General features: G+C 37.1%; 1 protein-coding gene across 1 annotated transcript in view; it reads left to right on the forward strand.

Moving 5' to 3' along the window:
- Positions 1–24,402, forward strand: part of GDPD4 (glycerophosphodiester phosphodiesterase domain containing 4) — a 135,132-nt gene that overhangs the window by 46,654 nt on the left and 64,076 nt on the right. The window contains exon 9 of the mRNA XM_024131598.1: positions 3,681–3,837. Within this exon, the coding sequence (XP_023987366.1) occupies positions 3,681–3,837 (157 nt within the window). The remainder of the gene's footprint in view (positions 1–3,680; positions 3,838–24,402) is intronic.

Below are 24,402 nucleotides of genomic sequence, written 5' to 3' on the forward strand. Positions count from 1 at the left end.
GTTTCCTGGTGGAGGGGACTAGTGCCTGTGTTCTGGTGGATAAGGCTGGATCTTGTCTTTCTGGTGGGCAGGTCCACGTTTGGTGGTGTGTTTTGGGGTGTTTGTAGCCTTATTATGATTTTAGGCAGCCTCTCTGCTAATGGATGGGGCTGTAGTCCTGTCTTTGTAGTTGTTGGGCATAGGGTGTCCAGCACTGTAGCTTGCTGGTTGTTGAGTGAAGCTGGGTCTTGGTGTTGAGATGGAGATCTCTGGGAGATTTTCGCCATATGATATTACGTGGAGCTGGGAGGTGTCTTGTGGACCAGTGTCCTGATGTTGGTTCTCCCACCTCAGAGACACAGCCCTGACGCCTAGCTGGAGCACCAAGAGCCTTTATTCCACACGCCTCAGAATAAAAGGGAGAAAAAATAGAAAGCAAAGAAAGGAAGGGAGGGAGGAAGGAAGGGAGGAAGGAAGGGAGGAAGAAAGAAAGGAAGAAAGAAGATAAAGTAGGATGAAGTAAAGTTACTAAAATAAGTATTAAGAAGAAAAATTTTGAAAAGTAAAACAATAAACAAAAAAATGGGTCGGTCAGAACCCTAGGACAAATGGTGAAAGCAAAGCTATACAGGCAAAATCTCACACAGCAGCACACAAGTACACACTCACAAAAAGAGAAAAAGGGGAAAATAATAATATATCTTGCTCCCAAAGTCCACCTCCTCAACTTGGGATGATTTGCTGTCTATTCAGGTATTCCACAGATGCAGGGCACTTCAAGTTGATTGTGGAGATTTAATCCGCTGCTTCTGAGGCTGCTGGGAGAGACCTCCCCCTCTCCTCTTTGTTCGCACAGCTCCCGGGGTTCAGCTTTGGACTTGGCCCCACCTCTGCGCGTAGGTCGCCCGAGGGCGTCTGCTCTTCGCTCAAACAGGACGGGGTTAAAGGAGCAGCTGATTCGGGGGCTCTGGCTCAGGCCAGGGGTGGGAGGGGTACGGATGCAGTTTGAGCCTGCAGCAGCAGAGGCCAGCATGACGTTGCACCAGCCTGAGGTGCGCCGTTTGTTCTCCCGGGCAAGTTGTCCCTGGATCCCGGGACCCTGGCGGTGGTGGGCTGCACAGGCTCCCGGGAGGGGAGGTGTGGAGAGTGACCTGTGCTCGCACACAGGCTTCTTGGTGGCGGCAGCAGCAGCCTTTAGCATCTCATGCCTGTCTCTGGTGTCCGCACTGATAGCTGCGGCTCGCTCGCGTCTCTGGAGCTCCTTTACGCAGTGTGCTTAATCCCCTCTCCTCGCGCCCCAGGAAGCAAAGAGGGAAGAAAAGGTCTCTTGCCTCTTAGGCAGCTCCAGACTTCTCCTGGACACCCTTCCGGCTAGCTGTGGTGCACTAACCCCTTCAGGCTGTGTTCACGCCGCCAACCCCAGTCCTCTCCCGGCTTCCGACCAAGCCCGAGCTTCAGCTCCCAGCCCCTGCCCGTCCCGGTGGTGAGCAGACAAGCTTCTCGGGCTGGTGAGTGCTGGTCGGCACGGATCCTCTGCGGGAATCTCTCCGCTTTGCCTTCCGCACCCTGTTACTGAGCTCTCCTCCGTGGCTCTGAAGCTTTCCCCATCCACCACCTGCAGTCTCCGCCTGAGAAGGGGCTTCTAGTGTGTGGGAACCTTTCCTCCTTCACAGCTCCCTCCCACTGGTGCAGGTCCCGTCCCTATTCTTTTGTCTCTGTTTATTCTTTTTCCCTACCCAGGTACGTGGGGAGTTTCTTGCCTTTTGGAAGGTCTGAGGTCTTCTGCCAGCGTTCAGTGGGTGTTCTTCTTGCCTTTTGGAAGGTCTGAGGTCTTCTGCCAGCGTTCAGTGGGTGTTCTATAGGAGCAGTTCCACGTGTAGATGTATTTCTGATGTATCTGTGGTGAGGAAGGTGATCTCCGCGTCTTACTCTAACGCCAGACAAAATCTCCCTTCCCTCTTTTTAGTACTCCAACCACACATATATAATACTGCTTGATATTGTCTCACAGATCATTTGGATAGATTCTGTTGCTACATCTTCAAATTCACTGTTCTTTACATGATCTGTAATATCAAATATGCTGTTAAATTCATGTAGTGAAATTTTCATTTCAGTTATTATATTTTTTCATCACTAGAATTTCCATTTATTTCTTTTTCATACCTCAGAGTTATGTCTTCATTATGTTCATGTGTTCCTTTGCATCTATTTTATGCATCATCTATATTTTTGTTTTACATGATTTAATATCCTTGTTACCTCTGTCATTTCCAAGTTTGTCTTTATTGAGTAATTTCTCCTGGTTGTGGTTACATTTTCATACTTTTTTACGTGTCTGGTAAATTTTGGTTACATGCCAGACATTGTGATTTTGCCATTCTGGGTGGTATATTTCTTGTATTCCTTTAAAGAATTTTGGTTTTTTTCTAGCAGGCAGTTAAGTTACTTGCAGACTAGTTTGATCCTTTGGAGGCTTGTTTTTAAGTTCTTTTATGGACGCTCTAAAGTAATTCTAGTTCTAAATTATTCCCATTTCAAAGGTGTGCCCATGTAATTATTGAGGTTGCTCCACTGATAGAACTTGAATGAATTACACCCCTGTGTGAGCTCTGCAAATTGTCTTACAACTTTCTGGTAATTTTCCTTTTCTTGGAAGTTGTTCTTGGCAAACTTCTTAGAGTTTTACTCTGCACATGTACAAATTGATATTGTTTTGTTTTGTTTTTTTTACAAATTGATATTAACCATACTTCAAGGGACCTCTGTACATATTTCCCTGGAATGCTTTCTTTTTGCATAGCTCCCATTTGTCTCTGGGACTCTAGCCAACAAATTCTAGCTGTATTGACCTTTCCTTAATCTTATCTCCTTCTCCTAATTTCAGTACAATAGCTGGGTACTTTTTAGATGCCCCCCTCCTTGCCCCATGCCACATTCCAGTATTTACCTGCAAGAATGAAGCCAGGGTAATGGTAGAGCCTATTTCATTTGTTTGCCTTTTCTCAGATAATTATACTGTGCTCCCCATTGTCCATTTCCTAAAAAAGTTAATTCTCTTATTTTATCCAGTTTGATTTGTTTATGGACAGGAGGCTAAGTCTCAATCCTGTTACTCCTTCATGGTCATTACAGAGTTCTCTTCATATATATTTTAATGATAAAGGAAGAGAGATTTTTGTAAAAGCAGAGACTCTTCAAGGCAAATATCTGATAACAGAAGTTTTCAGATAATAAACTTTTCTAATGATGCCATCTGATGTGAAGGATCTAGGACTAGAAATACTCAGGGCAGTTGCCAGTTGGGAAATGAGTCAGAAAAACACAGGGAAATTGTGTAGGTACCTGCTTAGTATGGTTCTGGGAACCTCAGGGCCTTGCCCCATCCACTTCTCACTCACCTTACTCTCAGATCACTACTCTACCTATTGTTTTCTTGATCCATAAATTCCCTGGATAGGAAAGCTACTCTTTCACCATAGCTAACATGGTTATTATACACCACAAAAGATTGCTTCCTTGGGCAGAAAAATATTGACATCAAAGTATAAATTACTGGTACTTAGTCCTTTGCTAAGATTTGGGAGGGAGTAAGAAGCCCTAGTAAGACTTGTGACCTTGATGAACTGAGAACCCTATTTTCCAGGGAGGCTGAATTCAGCCTATCCACCTCTTCCCCTCTTTTCCCTCTCTGCCTGCAGTTATGATCATGTGCCTTTTCTCATGCATGACTCTGACCTGAGAAGAACAACCAATATCAATGAGGTCCTGCCAAATGCCTCTTTGACCCACCCTTCCTTATTTGATTGGGATTTCCTGTCGACTCTGAATGCAGGCAAATGGTTTTCACATCCACGGGTAAGACACATTCCCCAGCTCAAGAAACCTGCATTGGACTTCCCTGGTGGCGCAGTGGTTGAGAATCCGCCTGCTGATGCAGGGGACACGGGTTCATGCCCCGGTCCGGGAAGATCCCACATGCCGCGGAGCGGCTGGGCCCATGAGCCATGGTTACTGAGCCTGTGCGTCTGGAGCCTGTGCTCCGCAACGGGAGAGGCCACAACAGTGAGAGGCCCGCGTACCACAAAAAAAAAAAAAAAGAAAAAAAAGAAACCTCCATTTACCCTCTTCTGTATGAGGTTATGTGCTGCTCCTGGAGATAAAGGCTTTAGATGAAGATAAGCAAGTGTACACACAATTTCATCACAGTTTGGTAGCAGGACTGTTGATAGTATTTGCAGGAGCGCTGTTCCAGTAATGCAGTCAGTCTAATTCCTGCTTTTTACATTCACTGGAAATTCTGAAGACAAACTTGTAAACTTACTATTGTCATTTAATTTCTTTTTATCTAAGAATTTCATAAACTTTTAAGTGTACCTACCATGTAAATAGCATTTTCCTCAGTGTTTTGAGTAGCTCAGTCATCAGTGAGGCAGACTAGGAAACATCTAATCTTGATTCTTTCTTACCATTCAACAAATATTTATTGAGTACCTACTGGGCACGAGGCATATGGAATGCAATGGTGAATATACACACATCCAGTCCTGTTGGAGTTCACAGTATAAGAAAGAGGCAATTGTAATACTTTGCGATAAGTGCTAAACTAAAGTTAATTTCACATTGCTCAGGAACACACAAGAACAATTTCTAACTCAGTTTGAGGGATAGGGATGGGGGATTCTGAAAGAAGGAGATGTATAGGCTAGTAGAGGTATGGTAAAAATAGAAAGCTGTGTACAGTGTAATTTTGAGACGAGTGAATGATTCTACTTGAGAGAGTTGGAGATTACTTCATGCAAAGGTATCATTTGAGCTGAGGGAAGATCATTACTCAGGGGAACCATGGGCAGTGATAATCACTTGTTTCAGAGATTACAGTATACTGGAGCAAGAGGGGATGTGGTGTGTGTGTGTGTGTGTGGAAGAAAGAGAGGATGAAGGATGAAGGGAAGGAGAGAGAGAAAAAAGGAGGGGTAGGGAGGAGATGGGAGATAGATTGGGAGAATAATCTGGGAAAACATGTTATGAGAAGACTATAGCAGTGCGTAAATAACAAGTTAGAGAGTTTGGAATTATCCTGAATATTTTAAAGTGGGTAAAACAAAAGGTCAGATTTACATTTGATAAAAGTCAAGCTTGTCTTCTCAAGATAGATTAAAGAAAACAAAACAACTTACATTTTCCAGGTTATCATATATCTAGAGGGAATCATGTAACCTAGGTTTTACCAATCAGATATACTCATTCTGAGTCTTCGATTTTGACAATAAACATCTGAGCAGGACAGACAGCAGGCATTATTCATATTGCCAGCACCTATGGCAGCAGAGCTAGCATGGTTGGGGGTCATTTGTGGTAATAGCTCTCTAATCAGGTAATTGTGGAATTAGGGAAATAAATCATCAGTTATTTTGATTATGTATTGAGATGGAATGGGATTTTATTTATATTTGATGTTAATCCTGAAGACTGATTTGTTCCTTTTTCATGTTAAAAAAGTAAAAAAAGAACTGTGTACGGGTAGACTTATCCACTTCTAATTCATTCTATTAACTAGTGTTAATATAAGGGATAGCTGAAATTTGATTTGTAATGACTGTATCACCTCAGAATACTTATTCTCCTATGAGTATATAGCCTATAAACGCTGTTTCCGTATGTGAAAATAATGGGATCAATCTGATATTCCAGGTTTCTGTGTGTATGTAGGCTCTGTATATAAGTCTCACCATACATGAATAAATAGACACGTACAAACTAGAGATGCTTCGTTAGTATATATATACATCAGATTAGTTAGCCATAGGCAATGTTCTGGCAAATGTGTATTCCAAATGAAAAGGCTGTTATTGTATCTGATGTGTAATGTATGATTTGTAAAAGTCTTACTTATTGTAAGTGGTAGGGTTGGATATGTTATTTTAATAATTTTTGTGTGTTTTTTAGGATTAATAGTTTTATTTTAGCATATTTAGGTGGTATGTTTGCAGTGTTTATTGTATACTATTACTCTGGTTACTGAAGGGTATCCTGAAACCTCAACTTCAAATATGGTTATCTAGGGGGTTTTATTTTAGGTTTGATTGTGGAGCTTTCTTTGCTTGCATGCTGCACAGTCAGAAGTGGCTGAAGTGGTGGCACATGATTTAAGATTTGGATGTTTGGATAATTTTTCATAGCAAAGAAGTTGGTTTTGTTTGTGAAGGTTATTCTGGGTTGCTCTTTATTGGTTGGGTGTAGTTATGGATTGCTGATGGTGACGAATTGATTATTATTTGTCAGTATAGTTATTACTCTTTAGATTACTTGTGAAAATTAAGTACTTAATCTGATCAATAATGAAATAAAAATAGATATATAAGTTCTGGGAATTGCCTCTAGAAGATCAGCTGAATTCCTGTTTTGCCAGTAAAAGCAACATTTCTCTGGAGCATTTTTATATCCTTTTGTGAAAGTATAAATCTCAAAAAATATAATTCTCATGCATATAGATAGTGAGCAGAGTATAAGTTTTATTTAGCACATTAATGTTGGAACAAGCAGGATGACAAAACCCACTCAAAAGAGAAGTGAGAAACCAACATGCGTATAGTCAGCAACAAAGAAATGCTGAAACTACATTGCTAAATTGGATACAAACCTATCATGTTAACTTGGTTAATATACTCTATGGCAATAAAAACATACCTTTGGAGTTATCTTCTCTATCAAAAATCATTTGCATCTCTACTGGACAAAAATCATTTCCACTTTTATTAGTTTTCTACAAGTCAACATCTAACTTTACATAGTCTGGCCCTAATCGATAGTAAATAATATTGATAGTTCAAGGAAAGTTACATTCCCATAAGAGTCAGATGACCCTTAGGTCAACCCTTAAACAGTGTGCTACCATGATATTACAGGGCCCAGCAATCACCTTTTGCCTTATTGCTAAGTTTTGAATAATTTAAGTCTCCTCTTGTGATCATAAATAACTTCTGTGGATTATTTAGAGACTGCTCTCATTGTGATTTGTATTATTTGGCTTTATTAATTTACGTCAGTGCAGTAAGAATGGTCAATTAACACACATTAGGTTCCTTGTTTATAATCAGCAAATCTAGAATCCGACCACGTTAGACAACTGCTAAGGCCATTAAATTAGGTTTTGTCCCGAGAGTATGTATGGAGTCTAGAATTTCATTTTCAATAAAATCTTTCCAGAACTCTTTTTATCACTATTATTTACAAAATAAATTCATTTGCGCCAGGTTTCACCTGTATACTTCCAGATGTGGGCAAATTCCTCTCTCCTTTTCCTGCAAGTCAGTGGCCATTCTTACTACTTGTAATGCTGGGACAATGTACAACAACGGACACCAGACAGTTTGCCTAGGAAGGCTTGTAGACATTGGTTCCAAATACCAATTAGATCTGTGTCCTTAGTGGGGACTGGAGGCTTGTCATATCAGATTGAATGAAATGTATCCTCAAATATGATCCTTTAGGAATGGCCTTGATTACACAATCAATTTGTCCAATAATATCCCAGTGAAAGGAGGACAGATTTTTATTCAACCCATGCAAATGACTGTATTGCCATGAAACATAGAGACTCAGTAAAAAGTATTTGTACCTGAATTCTGAGGGGTGGTGAGAACAAGATACTAAATAGAAAGTATGTTTTTCATAAACATAAGAGAGAATAGTCAAAAGAGAATGTGTTTTCTCATATGCCCATCAGAAAATAGAATGTTAAAAAGAGTACCAACAAAATTCCAAACTGAATAAGCATGATTATACTGCTCTCATCAGTTCATTCAATCTGGCATAAGTAATGTCCTGCTATGTCTAGGGTTATCAGTGTGCCTCCACAAAGTCATCTGCTCCTGCGCTAAAATTTAATCTTGGAAATTCTGACTCAGTCCCCTGTTACAGATGGATTGATGTCTAATTGACATGATGGTGTCAGCTTACATTGGGAAGCCTGTTTCCATGAGTTTATTCTTTGCATATCAATAGATAAGAGAGAATCCATACGGTCCTTTCAAACAAGATTTTGAGTCTAGCCTTTCCAATTTCTGATCTATATCTTTCAGAAAAAACCTTCAGACAAACATGGGAATAAAGCAGAAACAACATGATAATTAAACTGAATTTGTTTGATTATTATAGTAAACAACGTCAGAAAGGAGAATAAAAATACTTTTAATACGGTATAATACATAACTATTTTCAAAAGATTTGGTTTGTTTCCCTTAAGATAAGACATATTATGGGCATTGAGAATATTAACTGCTCTCCTTGTTCTTCCAATCCATTCTTTAAAACTTAAAAAATTGTCAAACTCTGAAACATATTTATGTTATTATTTTACCTGTGAAATATTGACTGGGAAAGTAAAGGTTCCCTTTTTATATTTTACAGCTCATACCATATTGTAGGCTTAATACACGGGCAGTTTTTATAACCGTGTTGAACTGTGTATGAAACATTGATGTTTCTACTTCTGGCCATGACAATTTATAGGTGCTAGATGTGCCCTCCTGACATAAATAACTAGAAAATCAGAAAAAATATATGAAATATCCATTCTCAGATGCTGGACAGCAGTCAGTGCAGAACTGTGATCTGTGAAAGAAGGGAATAATAGGAGAGTGTTATGATTGCCCTCATGTTCTGCCTGGAGGCATGCTCTAGCTATCACACAGCAGAAAGAATCTAAGCAAAGCATGGCAATCTTGTGAAATTGAGGAGAGAGAGATTGGATTTTTGGGAGATCAAGGCGGCAGTAATTTTGAGGGAAGAATTCCAAAAGGGAGAGAGCTCTCCAGAGAAGGACCTCCAGAAATCTTCATGGCATCTGCTTGAGCATGTTGTTGCTATCTAAGAGGTACACAAATAGGGTGAAGTGCCACAAGCCTGGGCAAAGTACTACTAGGGAGCTTTTAGCTGAACCATTCTAAGAGCTCACATGGGTCTGGAAGATATTTAAGTTCTAACTAGCCATATTGGAAGCTAGACTTTGTTGGGCATATGGGCCTTCAGTAAAAATCCCAGAAAGGTCACACCTCAGTAATAGGGCTAAATAAGCCCTAGATTAAAGGGTATTTTACACCTGCTCTAAAAAATATCCAGTTGATTTGCTAGTAATCTAAATGCCTGCCAAAATTTTTTTTACTGCACTCTAAAGGAGACAAAAATGTCAAGCTTCTAACAGTGCAGCAGTCACAGTGTCCAACAGCCAATAATAAAATTACTAGGTATTCAAAGAAGCAGGAACATGTGGCTTAAAACCAGGAGCAAAACTACTCATTTAAAAAAAAGATCCAGAAAAGACAGACTGATAGAAAGGGTGTTTTAAACAGAAAGGGACTTTTAAAAAGCTATTACAATCTCTAGGTCCATCCACGTTGCTGCAAATGGCATTATATCGTTCTTTTTTTATGGCTGAGTAATATTCCATTGTATATATGTACCACATCTCCTTTATCCATTCCTCTGGTGATGGACATTTAGGGACCTAGAGATTGTCATACTGAGTGAAGTAAGTCAGACAGAGAAAGACAAATACCATATGATAGTGCTTATATGTGGAATCTAAAAAAAAAAAATGGGTACAAATGAACTTGTCTACAAAACAGAAATAGAGTTACAGATGTAGAAAACAAACATGCTTACCAGGGGGTAAGTGGGGGAGGGATAAATTGGGAGATTGGGATTGACATATACACACCACTACATGTAAAGTAAATAACTACTAAGTACCTACTGTATAGCACAGGGAACTCTACTCAGTACTCTGTAATGGCCTATATGGGAAAAGATCTAAAAAGGAGTAGATGTATGTATATGGATAACTGATTAACTTTACTGTACACTGGAAACTAACACATTAGAAATCATCTGTACTCCAATAAAAAATTTTAAAAAGAGCTTGTGTAAAATTTTTTTTAAAAGCTATTATAAATGTATCAAGGATTTAAAGGAAAACAAGAACATAATGAGGTACGTAAGATATAAAAAGAACCAAATAGAGTTTCTATAACTAAGAAACTATAATGTTTGAAATTTAAAATTCTGAGTATTTTCACAAGGGATATTAGTCTACATTTTTCTTTTCTGGTAATGTCATTATCTGGTTTTGGTATTATGATAATGCTGACCTCATAAAATGAGTTGAAAACGTTCTGTCCTCTTTTATTTCCTGGAAGAAGCTGTGTAGAATCTGTATTATTTCTTCCTGTGTATTTGGTAGAATTCAACAGTAAACGCACCTGAGCCTAAGTTTTATTTGTTGGAAGGTTGTTATTTATAAAGTCAATTTCATTAATAGATACATGGCCTTCAGGTTATCTTTCTTCTTCAGCTGTTGTTGATAGTTTGTGTTTTTTGAGGAATTGGTCTGTATCATTAAGTTGTTGAATTTATGGACAGAGTTGTTCATAATATTTTAAAATATTATCCTTTTAATGACTGTGGGATCAGTCATTATATTTCCTCTATTATCACTGCTTTTCATAATTTGTAGTTCTTTCCCCTTTTTGTTCAGCTAGCTAGAGATATATCAATTGCATTGATCTTGGCAAAGGAACAGTAAGGTTTCATTGATTTCTCTATTGTTTTTTGTTATTAATTTCATAGATTTTTGTTCAGATCTTTATATTGTATTTCTTTTGTTTGCCTTCAGTTTGATTTTTATCTTTTGTTTCTAGTGTGGTAAAGTAGAAACTTAGGTTACTGATTTTAAGTCTTTTTTCTTTCCATCATAAGCATTTAATACTGTATGTTTAACTATAAGCACTGCTTCAGCTGCATTGTGCAATTTTGATGTTTTGCATTTTAATTTTTATTTAGTTCTAAATGTAAAAAATTTTCCCCCTGAGCCTTCTCCCTTGACCATGGGTTTTTTAGAAATATTTTTTCAAATTTCTAAATATTTGCAGATGTCCCAGTTATTTTATTATTGATTTCTAGTTTAATTCTGTTCTCATCTGAGTGCATACTTTGTGTGATTCCTGTTCTTTCATATTTACTAAGATTCGTCTTATTGTCCAGAATATGGTCTGTCTTAATATTCCAAGAGCATGTGAGAAGAATGTTTACTCTACATTTGTTTAGGAGATTGTTTTGTAAATGTTGTTAGGTCAAGTTGGCTAATAATGTTCAGACTGCCTCTGTTCTTAAGGATTTTCTGCCTGTTCTATCCATTACTGAGAGAGGAGTAATGACGTCTTCAACCATAATGATTGATTTCTATTTTTCTTTTGTATCTATCAGTTCTGCTTCATATATTTTGAAGCTCCATTATTAAGAGCATACATATTTAGGATTAGTATGTGTCCTTGGAGAATTTGCTTTTTTCATGACAGAATAATGGCCTCCCAAAAATGGCCATGCCCTAATTCCTGGAACCAGTAAATATATTACCATACGTGGTAAAAAGGTCTTTGCAGATTTAATTGAGGTTATGGATCCTCAGATGATGAGATTATCCTGGATTATCTGGGTGGGCTCAGTCTAATCACATGAGTCCTTAAAAGCAGAGAACCTTTCCTAGTTGCAGTCAGAGAACTGCAACAATGGAGAAAAGGCAGGAAATATTCAAAGCATGAGAAAGACTCAACCCACCATTGCTCCTTTTGAAGATGAAGAAACCAGGCTGTGAGCCAAGGAATATTGGTGGCATCTAGAAGATGAGGATGGCCCTTAGCTGATAGACAGCAAGGAAATGGGGGACCTGAGTCCTACAACCACAGGGAACTAAATTCTGCCAACAACCTGAATGAGCAGCAAATGGATTTTCCTTCCCTAAGGAACTCTAGAGAGGAGCACAGACCTGCTGGCACCTCGATTGTAGCCAAGTGAGACCCAGACAAGTCTTCCAACCTACAGAAATGTAAAATAATATATTTGTGTTGTTTCAAGCCACTGAATTTGTGTTGTTACAGTAACAATAGAAAATTAATCATAATATAATGTCCCTCTGTATCAATGATAATTGTAACTTATGAACATAGACAGAAAACACTTTGACAAAACATTAGCATCTCAAATCCATGAGTACATAAAAAAGAGAATATATCATGACCAAGTGGGGGTCCATCTTGGGAGTGTAAGACTGGTTCAACATTAAAAAATTCAGTCAATGTAATTTACTGTATCAACAGTCTAAAGAAAACTACACGATCACTTAAATTGATGCAGCAAAAGCATTTGACAACATTCAACAAAAATTCCATTTGTGACTAAAAGTTCTCAGCAAAGTAGGAATAGAAGAGAGCTTCCTTAAACTAACAAAGGAGAACTTTTAAAAGCCTGTAGCTAACATTATTCTTTTTTTTTTTTTTTTTTTGTGGTATGCGGGCCTCCCTCCGTTGCGGCCTCTCCCGTTGCGGAGCACAGGCTCCGGACGCGCAGGCTCAGCGGCCATGGCTCACGGGCCCAGCCGCTCCGCGGCATGTGGGATCCTCCCAGACCGGGGCGCGAACCCGCTTCCCCTGCATCGGCAGGCGGGCGCGCAACCACTGCGCCACCAGGGAAGCCCTAACATTATTCTTAATGGTGAAAAAAATGAATGTTTTTCTCCTGAGATTGGGAACAAGGCAAGAATGCCCTCCCTAATGTAAATTGGTACAGCCACTTTGGAAAACATCATGGAGATTCCTTAAAAAACTAAAAATACAGTTGCCATATGATCCAGCAATCCGACTCCTGGACATATATTCAGACAAAACTATAATTCAAAACGATACATGCACCTGTATGTTCATAGCAGCACTATTCACAACAGCCAAGACATGGAAACAACCTAAATGTCTACCTTCAGATGAATGGATAAAGAAGTTGTGGTACATACATACAATGGAATACTACTCAGCCATAAAAAATAATGAAATAATGCTATTTGGAGCCACATGAATGGACCTAGAGATGATCATACTAAGTGAAGTAAGTCAGAAAGAGAAAGATGAATACCATATTATATCACTTATATGTGGAATCTAAAGTATGACACAAATGAACTTAACTACCAAACAGAAACAGACTCACAGACATAGAGAACAGACTTGTGGTTGCCAAGAGGGAGGAGGGGTGGTGGAGAGATGGATTAGGAGTTTGGGATTAGCAGATGCAAACTATTATATACAGAATGGATAAACAACAAGGTCCTACTGTAAAACACAGGGACCTGTGCTATATCAATATCCTGTGATAAACCATAATGAAAAAATATAAAAAAGTATGTATATATATAACTTAAACTTTGCTGTATAGCAGAAATTAATACAACATTGTAAATCAACTATACTTCAATAAAATAAAAATTTTTTAAAAAGAATGTCCTCCCTTACCACTCCTACTGAACATCATACTGGAAGTCCTAGGCAATGTACTGTGGAAAGAAAGATAAATAAAGGGCATGCAGACAAATAGACTTGAAAGGAAGAAAGCAAACTTTCTATTCACATACAGCTTGGTGGGCTATGTAGAAGTTATAAAATAATCTACGAAAAAGCTCCTAGAACTAATAACTCAGTTTCACAAGGTCACAGGATACAAGGTCTATATACAAAATCAGTTGTATTCCTATATTCCAGTAATCCTATATTTCAGTAATGAAGAATTGGAATTTGAAATTAAAATAGCACCATTATAATAGCATCCAAAAATAAATCAGGTACTTGAGCATCAATCTAAAAGAAAATATGTGTGCCTGATCTGTATGCTGAAAACTACAGAACACAGATGAAAGAAACCTAGCAAGCTATTTTATTAAGGTATTAACAAGGGGTGTAAAAATTTTATGAAATGGCAAAGGAACTAGAAGAGCCAAAATAGTTTTGAAAAAGAACAGGGTTGTAGAACTCACACTACTTGAGTTTAAGAATTATTATAAAGGTAAAGTAATCAAAAATTTATGATATTGATGAAAGAATAGATGAAGATCAATGGAACAGAATTGAGATTGCAGAAATAGACCTACACCCAAGGTAAATAGTTGAATCATACCAATTAAAAACAGATGATCAGGTTGGATTATAAAAAACTCAACTTCATGCTGTCTATAAGAACCCCATTTCAACTATAACCACAATGTTATTTTAATATGTTTTAGTGGTTAAAGGTAAAATAATGCAGAAATATATACTATACAAACACTAATCAAGTTAAATCTGGAGTGGCTATATTGATACTGTTGCTGCACACAAGTTCATGTGCCCAGTGCACAGTGAGGCCAAACAAACCAAAATGTCGGAGTTTGGAGCAGAGAAAGGTTTATTGAAGGGCTGAGCAAGGAGAAAGGGCAGCTTGTGCTCCAAAAATCTGAACTCCCTGATGGTTTTCAGGGAAGACTTTTTATAGGCAAAATTTGGAGGGAGGGCTGCAGGGTGTATAACCTTCCTCTGATTGGTTGGTAGTGAGGTAACAGGGTGGTGTTCCAGGAATCTCAATCATCAGCTTTCTGGTTCTAACCAGTCTGGGTCCATGTGCTTGTGCTCAGCCTGAAGTTACCATCCTCCACCTGGGTGGGGGCCCTAGTTCCTGTAGAAGAACTCAGAGATATATATCAAATTGTTATGCACATCCCCCCATCCCACCCCAGGAGGAACCAGGGCCCTGCCCCATGCTGCACTATTTTTTCTTTTTGCCTTCTCTCACCCTGCTAATTAGTAACTGAATCTGACACTTGGAACTCAGGGAAGGTCTAGGAGGCTGAAACGTTTTTCCTACAAACAAGAAATGCGGGACATGGAAAGACTTTTGTACCCAGGAGGGCCTGAGAGGATCCTGCTTGGTTTTAATATCAGGCAAAATAACCTTCAAAAACAAGGAAAATTATTAGCGATAAAGAGGAACATTATATAATAATAAATGAGTCAGTTCATCAAAGCACATAGTAGCCTAATTGTGTATGCACTGAATAATAAAACTTCAAATTACATGAAGCAACTCTGATGAACTTAAAGGAGAAATAGAAAAATCCACAATTATACGTAGACATTTTAACACTTTTTTTTTCAGTAGTTGACAGAACAAATAGGAAAACAAACAAATATATAGAATATAGACTATGTTCTGGGCCATGAAGCAAATCTTGACAAATTTAAAAGAATATAAATTTTACCAAGGGTGTTCTCTGACAAAAATGGAATTAAACTAGAAATCATTAGTAGAAAGATATCTGAAAACTTCCCAAATATTTAATTAATTTATTTGTTTTAGTTGGCTTAGTTTGATATATAACATTGTGTGAATTTAAGGTGTACAGTGTCACTTTGATACATTTGTATATTGAATATGGTTGCCATTGTAACAATGTTTATCATATTACATGCATATAGTAAAATATTACCTATATTCAATATACTATACATTAGCTCTCTATGGCTTATTTAGTGCTCAGTATAAGTTTGTACCCTTCAACACCACCAATCTTATCCCCAAATCCCCATCCCCTGGTAACCACTGATTTACTCTTTGTGTTTTTTTCTTTTTGCAGGTTTGATAGTTTTAGATTCTACATATAAGTGATATCATACAGTACTTGTCATTCTCTGTCTGACGTATCTTGCTTAGCCTGTGTGCTCAAGGTCCATCCATATTGTCAAAAATGGCACGATATCCTTCTTTCTCATGGCTGAGTAATATTCTATTATGTATATATACCACATAATTTTTATCCATTCATCCATTGATGGGCATTTGAGTTGTTTCCATATCTTGGCTATTGTGAATAATGCTGCAATAAACATGGCAGTGCATACATCTTATTGAACTCCTGTTTTCATTTCCTTTGGGTATATACCCAGAAGTGGATTGCTGGATCATTTGATAGATCTTTTTCTAATTTTTTTGAGGAAACTCCATATTGTTTTCTGTAGTGTTTGGACTAATTTACCAATGAGTGTAAAAGTGTTCCCTTTTCACTGCATCCTTGATGGCATCTGTTGTCTCTTGTCTTCTTGATGATAGCAATTCTAGCAGGTGTGAGGTAATATCTCATTGTAGTTTTTATTTGCATGTCCCTGATGATTAGTGATGTTGAGCATCTTCTCATGTGCCTATTGGCCATTTTTATATCTTCTTTGGAAAATGTCTATTTAGTTCTTCTGCCCATTTTTCTAATCACATTCATTATTATTATGTTGTTGTTGTTGTATGCTTTCTTTATATATTTTAGATATTACCGCCTTATCCAATACAAGGTTTGCAAAAGTTTTCTCCCATTCTCTAGGCTGTCTTTTCATTGTGTTGTTTCCTTTCTGTAAAGGAGCTTTTGAGTTTGATGTAGTCCCATTTGTTGATTTTTGCTTTTGATGTTTATGCTTTTGGCATCATGTCCAAAAAGTCATTGCCAAAACCAATATTGGTGAGCTTCTTCTCTGCATTTTCCTCTGGGAGTTTTATGGTATCAGTCTTATGTTTAAGTCTTGATTCATTTTGAGTAAATTTTGGTGAGTGCTGTGAGATAAGGGTTCAATATCATTGTTCTTCATGTGTTTCTCCAGTTTTCCCAGTACCATTTGTTGAAGAGACTGTCTTTTCCCCATTGAGTGTTCTTTGAATATTGGTTGACCATATATTTCAGAATTTAATACTGGACATTTTATTCTGTTCCATTGGTCTATTTATCTATTTTTGTGCTGATGCCATATTATTTGTATTACTGTGGCCTTGATGTATAGTTTGAAATCAGGAAGTGTGATATCTCCAGCTTTGTTCTTTTTTTCTCAGGATTGTTTTGGCTATTCAAGGTCTTTTGTGGTTACGTGCACATTTCAGGATTGTTTCTTCTGTCTCTGTGAAGGATGCCTTTAGTATTTTGATGAGGATTCCATTGAATCTCATTGGGTAATAAGGCCTTTTTAACAGTATTAATTCTTCTGATCTGTGAACACGGGGTGTCTTTCCATTTGTTTGTGTCTTCTTCAGTTTCTTTCAGCAAAGCCTCATAGTTTTCACTGTATATATCTTTCACTTCCTTGGTTAAATTTTGTTCCTATGTATTCTATTGTTTTTAATAATACTATTGTGAATGGGATAGTTTTCTTTATTTCTTTTTCTGATGCTTCATCAGTAGTGTAAAGGAATGCTACCAAATTCTGTATATTGATTTTGCATCCTGCCACACTATTGAACCATTGATTAATTCTAACAATTTTTTGATTGGCTCTTTTGAATTTTCTTTATATAAGATCATATGATCAGCAAATAGCAACAATTTTACTTCTCCATTTTTGATTTGGATGCCTTTTATTTCTTTGTCTTGCCTAATTCTCTAGCTAGGACCTCCACTACTGTATTGAATAGGAGTGGTCAGAGTGAATATCCTTGTCTTATTCCTGCTCTTAGAGGAACACTGTCAGTTTTTCTTCATTGAGTATAATGTTAGCTGTGGGTTTGTCAGATATGGCCTTTGTTATGTTGATGTATGTTCCTTTTATACCTAATCTGTTAAGGGCCTTTTTAATCATGAAAGGCTGTTGTATTTTGTTAAATGCTTTTTCTGTGTCTTTTGAGATGATCATGTGATTTTTATCTTTCATTTTGTTGATGTGATGAATTACATTTATTGGTTTGCATATTTTGAGTCATCCTTGCATGCCAGGGATAAATCCCTCTTGGTCATGGTGTAGAATCCTTTTAATGTATCCTTGAATTTGGCTTGCTATTATTTTGTTGAGAATTTTTTTACCTATACTTATCAGGGCTGTTGGTCAATAGTTTTCTTTTCTTGTGGTTTCGGTACAGGCTGGCTTCATAGAATGAGTTTGGAAGTGTTCCCTCTTCCTTGATATTCCGGAAGAGTTTGAAGAGGATTGGTCTTAATTCTTCTTTAAATAGTTGATAGAATTCACCTTTAAAGTCATCTGGTATTGGAGTTTTCTGCATTGGGAGATTTTTGATGAGTGGCTCAATCTCTTAACTCATTATTGGTCTGTTCAGATTTTCTATTTCTTCCTGATTTACTCTTGACAGATTGTATGTTTCTAGAAATGTATTTATTTCTTTTAGGTTATATAATTTGTTGGCATATAATTTTTCACAGTAGTTTCTTATAATTCTATGTATTTCTGTAGTATCAGTAGTAATGTCTCCTCTTTCATTTCTAATTTTATTTATTTGAGTCATCTCTCTTTTTTTCTTAGTCTAGCAAAAGGTTTGTTAATTTTGTTTATCTTTTCAAAGACCAGCATTTCGTTTCATCGATTTTCTTCCCATTGTTTTTCTGGTCTCTATTGCATTTGTTTCTGCTCTGATTTTTTATTATTCCCTTCCTTTTGCTAACTTTGGGCTTAATTTGTTTCTCTTTTCCTAGTTACTTGAGGTGTAAACTTAGGTTGTTTATTTGAGCTCTTTCTAATTTAATATATGCATTTATTGATATAAACTTTCTTCCTGAAGCTGCTTTTGCTTCATCTTACAAAATATGATATGTTGTATTTTCACTTTCCTTTGTTTTGAGATAATTGTTTATTAACTTTTTTATTTCTTTGATTAAGTAATTGTTTAGAAGTGTGTTGTTTAGTTTCCACATATTTGTAGCTCTACTTACCTTCCTCCTTTTGCTTATTTCTAATATCATACCACTGTGGTCAGAGAAGAGTGTTGGTATTATTTCAGTATTCTTAAATTTGCTAAGATTTGTTTTGTGGCCCATGATATGACCTATCCTGGAGAATGTTCTATGTATACTTGAGAACAATGTGTATTCTACTGATGTTGAATGAAATGTTCTGTATATGTTTGTTAAGTTCATTTGTTCTAAAGTGTGGTTGAGTTCCAACATTTTCTTGATTTTTCTATGGGGATGATGTATCTATTGCTCTTAGCAGGGTACTGAAGTCCCCTACTCTTATTGTATTATTCTTTATTTCTCCTCTGAGTCCTTGGGTATTAGGAACATATATATTTATGATTGTTATATCTTCTTGAGGTATTGACACCTTTATCATTGTATAAATATATCATTATATATATATACTTTTATCTCGTTATCATTTTTGGATTGAAGTCTATCTATCTGTCATAAGTATGGCTACAACCATTTTGTTTTGGTTATCATTTGCTTAGAGTATCATCTTGTACCCCTTCACTTGGAGCCTATGTATGACTTTATAGCTGAAATGAGTGTCCTAAAGGCAGCATATTGTTGGGTCTTGTTTTTTAATCTATCCAGCCACTCAGTGCCTTTTGATTGGTGAGTACAGTTCATTTGCATTTAGGGTGAGACTGTTTCTGTTATGTTCATTGGTTTGTTTCACTTTTTAGATTCCACATATAAGTGAAAATATACACTAGTTGTCTTTCTCTGTATGACTTATTTCACTTAGCATAATACCCTCCAAGTCCATTCTTGTTGTTGCACATGGCAAGATTTAATTCTTTTTATATGGCTGAAGAGCATACCATTGTATATACCAATATACCACATTGAAGAGTATACCATTGTGTGTATGTGTGTGTGTATATATATATATATATATATATACATACATATATATATACCAAATCTTCTTTATCCATTCATCTGTTGATGGACATTTAGGTTGCTTCCATATCTTGGATATTATAAATAATGCTGCTGTGAACATTGGGGTGCATGTATCTTTTCAAAACAGTGTTTTCCTTTTTTTTTGATATATATGCGTGGGTTTATTTCTGGGCTCTCTATTCTGATTCATTGATCTATATATTTGTTTTTGTCCCAGTACCATACTGTTTGTTTTTTAAAATATTTTTATTGGAGTATAATTGCTTTACAATGTTGTGTTAGTTTCTGCTGTACAACAAAGTGAATCAGCTATATGTATACATATATCCCCATATCCCCTCCCTCTTGAGGCTCCCTCCCTCCTTCCCTATCCCACCCATCTAGGTTGTCACAAAGCATCAAGCTGATCTCCCCGTGCTATACAGCAGCTTGCTGCTCTGCCATCCATTTTACATTTGGTAGTGTATATATGTCAATGCTACTCTCTCACTCCATCCCACCTTCCCCTTCCCCCTCTGTGTCCTCAAGTCTGTCCTCTACTTCTGCATCTTTATTCCTGCCCTGCCAATAAGTTCATCAGTACCATTTTTTAAGATTCCCTATATGTGCATTAGCATATGGTATTTGGTTTTCTCTTTTTGACTTACTTCACTCTGTATGACAGACTTTAGGTCCATCCACCTCACTACAAATAACTCAGTTTTGTTACTTTTTATGGCGGAGTAATATTCCATTGTATACATGTACCACTTCTTCCTTATCCGTCTGTCTATGGACATTTAGGCTGCTTCCATGTCCTGGCTATTGTAAATAGTGCTTCAGTGAAAATTGTGGTACATGACTCTTTTTGAATTATGGTTTTCTCAGGGTATATGTTCAGTAGTGGGATTGCTGGGTCGTATGGTAGTTATATTTTTAGTTTTCTAAGGAACCTCCATACTGTTCTCCATAGTGTCTGTATCAATTTACATTCCCACCAACAGGGCAAAAGGGTTCCCTTTCTCGACACCCTCTCCAGCATTTATTGTTTGTAGATTTTTGATGATGGCCATTCTGACTGGTGTGAGGTAATACTCATTGTAGTTTTGATTTGCATTTCTCTAATGATTAGTGATGTTGAGCATTCTTTCATGTGTTTGTTGGCAATCTGTATATCTTTGAAGAAATGTCTATTTAGGTCTTCCACCCATTTTTGGATTAGGTTGTTTGTTTTTTTGATATTGAGGTGCATGTGCTGCTTGTATATTTTGGAGATTAATCCTTTGTCAGTTGGTTCATTTGCAAATACTTTCTACCATTCTGAGAGTTGTCTTTTCATCTTGTTTATGGTTTCCTTTGCTGTGCAAAAGCTTTTAAGTTTCATTAGGTCCCATTTGTTTTTTTTTTTTGTTTTTATTTCCATTTCTCTAGGAGGTGGGTCAAAAAGGATCTTGCTGTGATTTATGTAATGGAGCATTCTGCCTATGTTTTCCTCTAAGAGTTTTATAGTGTCTGGGCTTACAGTTAGGTCTTTAATCCATTTTGAGTTTATTTTTGTAAATGGTGTTAGGGAGTGTTCTAATTTCATTCTTTTACATATAGCTGTTCATTTTTCCCAGTACCACTTATTGAAGGGGCTGTCTTTTCTCCATTGTATATTCTTGCCTCCTTTGTCAAAGATAAGGTGACCATATGTGCATGGGTTTATCTCTGGACTTTCTATCCTGTTGCATATTTCTGTGTTTGTGCCAGTACCATACTGTCTTGATTACTGTAGCTTTGTAGTATAGTTGGAAGTCTGGGAACCTGATTCCTCCAGCTCCGTTTTTCTTTCTAAAAATTGCTTTGGCTATTCAGGGTCTTTTGTGTTTCCATACAAATTGTGAAATTTTTTGTCCCAGTCCTGTGAAAAATGCCATTGGTAGTTTGATAGGGATTGCATTGAATCTGTAGATTGCTTTGGGTAGTATAGTCATTTTCAAAATGTTGATTTTTCCAATCGAAGAACATGGTATATCTCTCCATCTGTTTGTATCGTCTTCAATTTCTTTCATCAGTGTCTTATAGTTTTCTGCATACAAGTCTTTTGTCTCCTTAGGTATGTTTATTCCTAGGTGTTTTATTCTTTTTGTTGCAGCGGTAAATAGGGGTGTTTCCTTAATTTCTCTTTCTGATTTCTCATTGTTAGTATATAGGAATGCCAGAGATTTCTGTGCATTAATTTTGTATCTTGCTACATTATCAATCATTGATTAGCTCTAGTAGTTTTTGGTGGCATCTTTAGGATTTTCTATGTATACTATCATGTTGTCTGCAAACAGTTACAGTTTTACTTCTTCTTTTCAATTTGGATTCCTTTTATTTCTTTTTCTTCTCTGATTGCCATCGCTAAAACTTCCAAAATTATCTTGAATAACAGTGGTGAGAGTGGGCACCCTATCTTGTTCCTGCTCTAGAGAAAATGCTTTCAGTGTTTCACCATTGAGAATGATGTTGGCTGTGGGTTTGTCATATATGGCTTATATTATGTTGAGGTAGGTTCCCTCTATGTCCACTTTCTGGAGGTTTTTTAGTTTTATCATAAATGGGTGTTGAATTTTGTCAAAAACCTTTTCTGCATCTATTGAGATGATCATATGGTTTTTCTCCTTCACTTTGTTAATATGGTGTGTCACATTGATTGATCTGCGTATATTGAAGAATCCTTGCATTCCTGAGTTAAACCCCACTTGATATTGGTGTATGATCTTTTTAATGTGCTGTTGGATTCTGTTTGCTAGTATTTTGTTGAGGGTTTTTCCATCTATGTTCATCAGTGATATTGACCTGTAATTTTCTTTTTTTCTGACATCTTTGGTTTTGGTATCAGGATGATGGGTGTCTAGTAGAATGAGTTTGGGAGTGTTCCTTTCTCTGGTATATTTTGGAAAAGATTGAGATGGATAGGTGTTAGCTCTTCTCTAAATGTTTGATAGAATTCGCCTGTGAAGCCATCTGGTCCTGAGCTTTGACTTGCTGGAAGATTTTTAATCACAGTTTCAATTTCAATGCTTGTGATTAGTCTGTTTATATTTTCTATTTCTTCCTGCTTCAGTCGGAAGGTTGTGCTTTCCTAAGAATTTGTCCATTTCTTCCAGGTTGTCCATTTTATTGGCATATTGTTGCTTGTAGTAATCTCTCATGATCCTTTGTCTTTCTGCAGTGTCAGTTGTTACTTCTCCTTTTTCATTTCTAATTCTATAGATTTAAGACTTCTCCCTTTTTTTTCTTGATGAGTCTGGCTAATGGTTTATGAATTTTGTTTATCTTCTCAAAGAACCAGCTTTTAGTTTTATTGATCTTTGCTATTGTTTCCATCATTTCTTTTTCATTTATTTCTGATCTTATCTTTACGATTTCTTTCCTTCTGCTAAGTTTGGGGTTTTTGGTTCTTCTTTCTCTAATGGCTTTAGGTGTAAGTTTAGGTTGTTTCTTTGAGATGTTTCTTGTTTCCTTAGGTAGGATTGTATTGCTATAAAATTCCCTCTTAGAACTGCTTTTGCTGCATCCCCTAGATTTTGGGTCATCATATTTTGATTGTCATTTGTTTTAGGTATTTTTTGATTTCCTCTTTGATTTCTTCAGTGATCTCTTGGTTATTTAGTAGTGTATTGTTTAGCCTCCATGTGTTTGTATTTTTTTTTTTTTTTTTTGGTGGTATGTGGGCCTCCCTCTGCTGTGGCCTCTCCCGTTGCGGAGCACAGGCTCCGGACGCGCAGGCTCAGCGGCCATGGCTTACGGGCCCAGCCGTGCCGCGGCATGTGGGATCCTCCCAGACCGGGGCGCGAACCCGGTTCCCCTGCATTGGCAGGCGGACGCGCAACCACTGCGCCACCAGGGAAGCCCCATGTGTTTGTATTTTTTACAGATTTTTTCCTGTAATTGATATCTAGTCTCATAGCATTGTGGTTGGAAAAGATACTTGATATGACTTCAGTTTTCTTCAATTTACCAAGCCTTGATTTGTGACCAAGATATGATCTATCCTGGAGAATGTTCCGTGAGCACTTGTGAAGAAAGTGTATTCTGTTGTTTTTGGATGGAATTTGCATAAATATAAGTTAAGTCCATCTTGTTTAATGTGTCATTTAAAACTTGTGTTTCTTCATTTATTTTCATTTTGGATTATCTGTCCATTGGTGAAAGTGGGGTGTTAAAGTCCCCTAATATTATTGTGTTACTGTCAATTTCCCCCTTATGGCTGTTAGCATTTGCCTTATATGTTGAGGAGCTCCTATGTTGGTTACATAAATATTTACGATTGTTATATCTTCTTCTTGGATTGATCCCTTCATCATTATGTAGTGTCCTTCCTTGTCTTTTGTAATAGTCTTTATTTTAAAGTCTATTTTGTGTGATATGAGAATTGCTACTGCAGCTTTCTTTTGATTTTCATTTGCATGGAATTTCTTTTTCCATCCCTTCACTTTGTACGTGTTCCTAGGTCAGAAGTGGCTCTCTTGTAGACAGCATATATACAGGTCTTCTTTTTGTATCCATTAAGCCAGCCTATGTCTTTTGGTCAGAGCGTTTAATCTATTTACATTTAAGGTAATTATCGATATGTATGTTTTATTACCATTTTCTTCATTGTTTTGGGGTGGTTTTTTTTTAGGTCTTTTCCTTCTTTTGTGTTTCCTACCTAGACAAGTTCCCTTAGCATTTGTTATAAATGGTTTGGTGGTGCTGAATTCTCTTAGCTTTTGCTTGTCTGTAAACTTTTTAATTTCTCTGTTGAATCTGAATGAGATCCGTGCCAGGTAGTGTAATCTTGGTTGTAGGGGTTTCCCTTTCATTACTTTAAAAATGTCCTGCCACTCCCTTCTGGCTTGCAGAGTTTCTGCTGAAAGATCAGCTGTTAACCTTATGGGGATTCCCTTGTATGTTATTTGTTGTTTTTCCCTTGCTACTTTTACTAT

This window comes from Physeter macrocephalus, chromosome 16 (genome assembly GCF_002837175.3).
Source record: "Physeter macrocephalus isolate SW-GA chromosome 16, ASM283717v5, whole genome shotgun sequence".
Classification (NCBI taxonomy): domain Eukaryota; kingdom Metazoa; phylum Chordata; class Mammalia; order Artiodactyla; family Physeteridae; genus Physeter; species Physeter macrocephalus.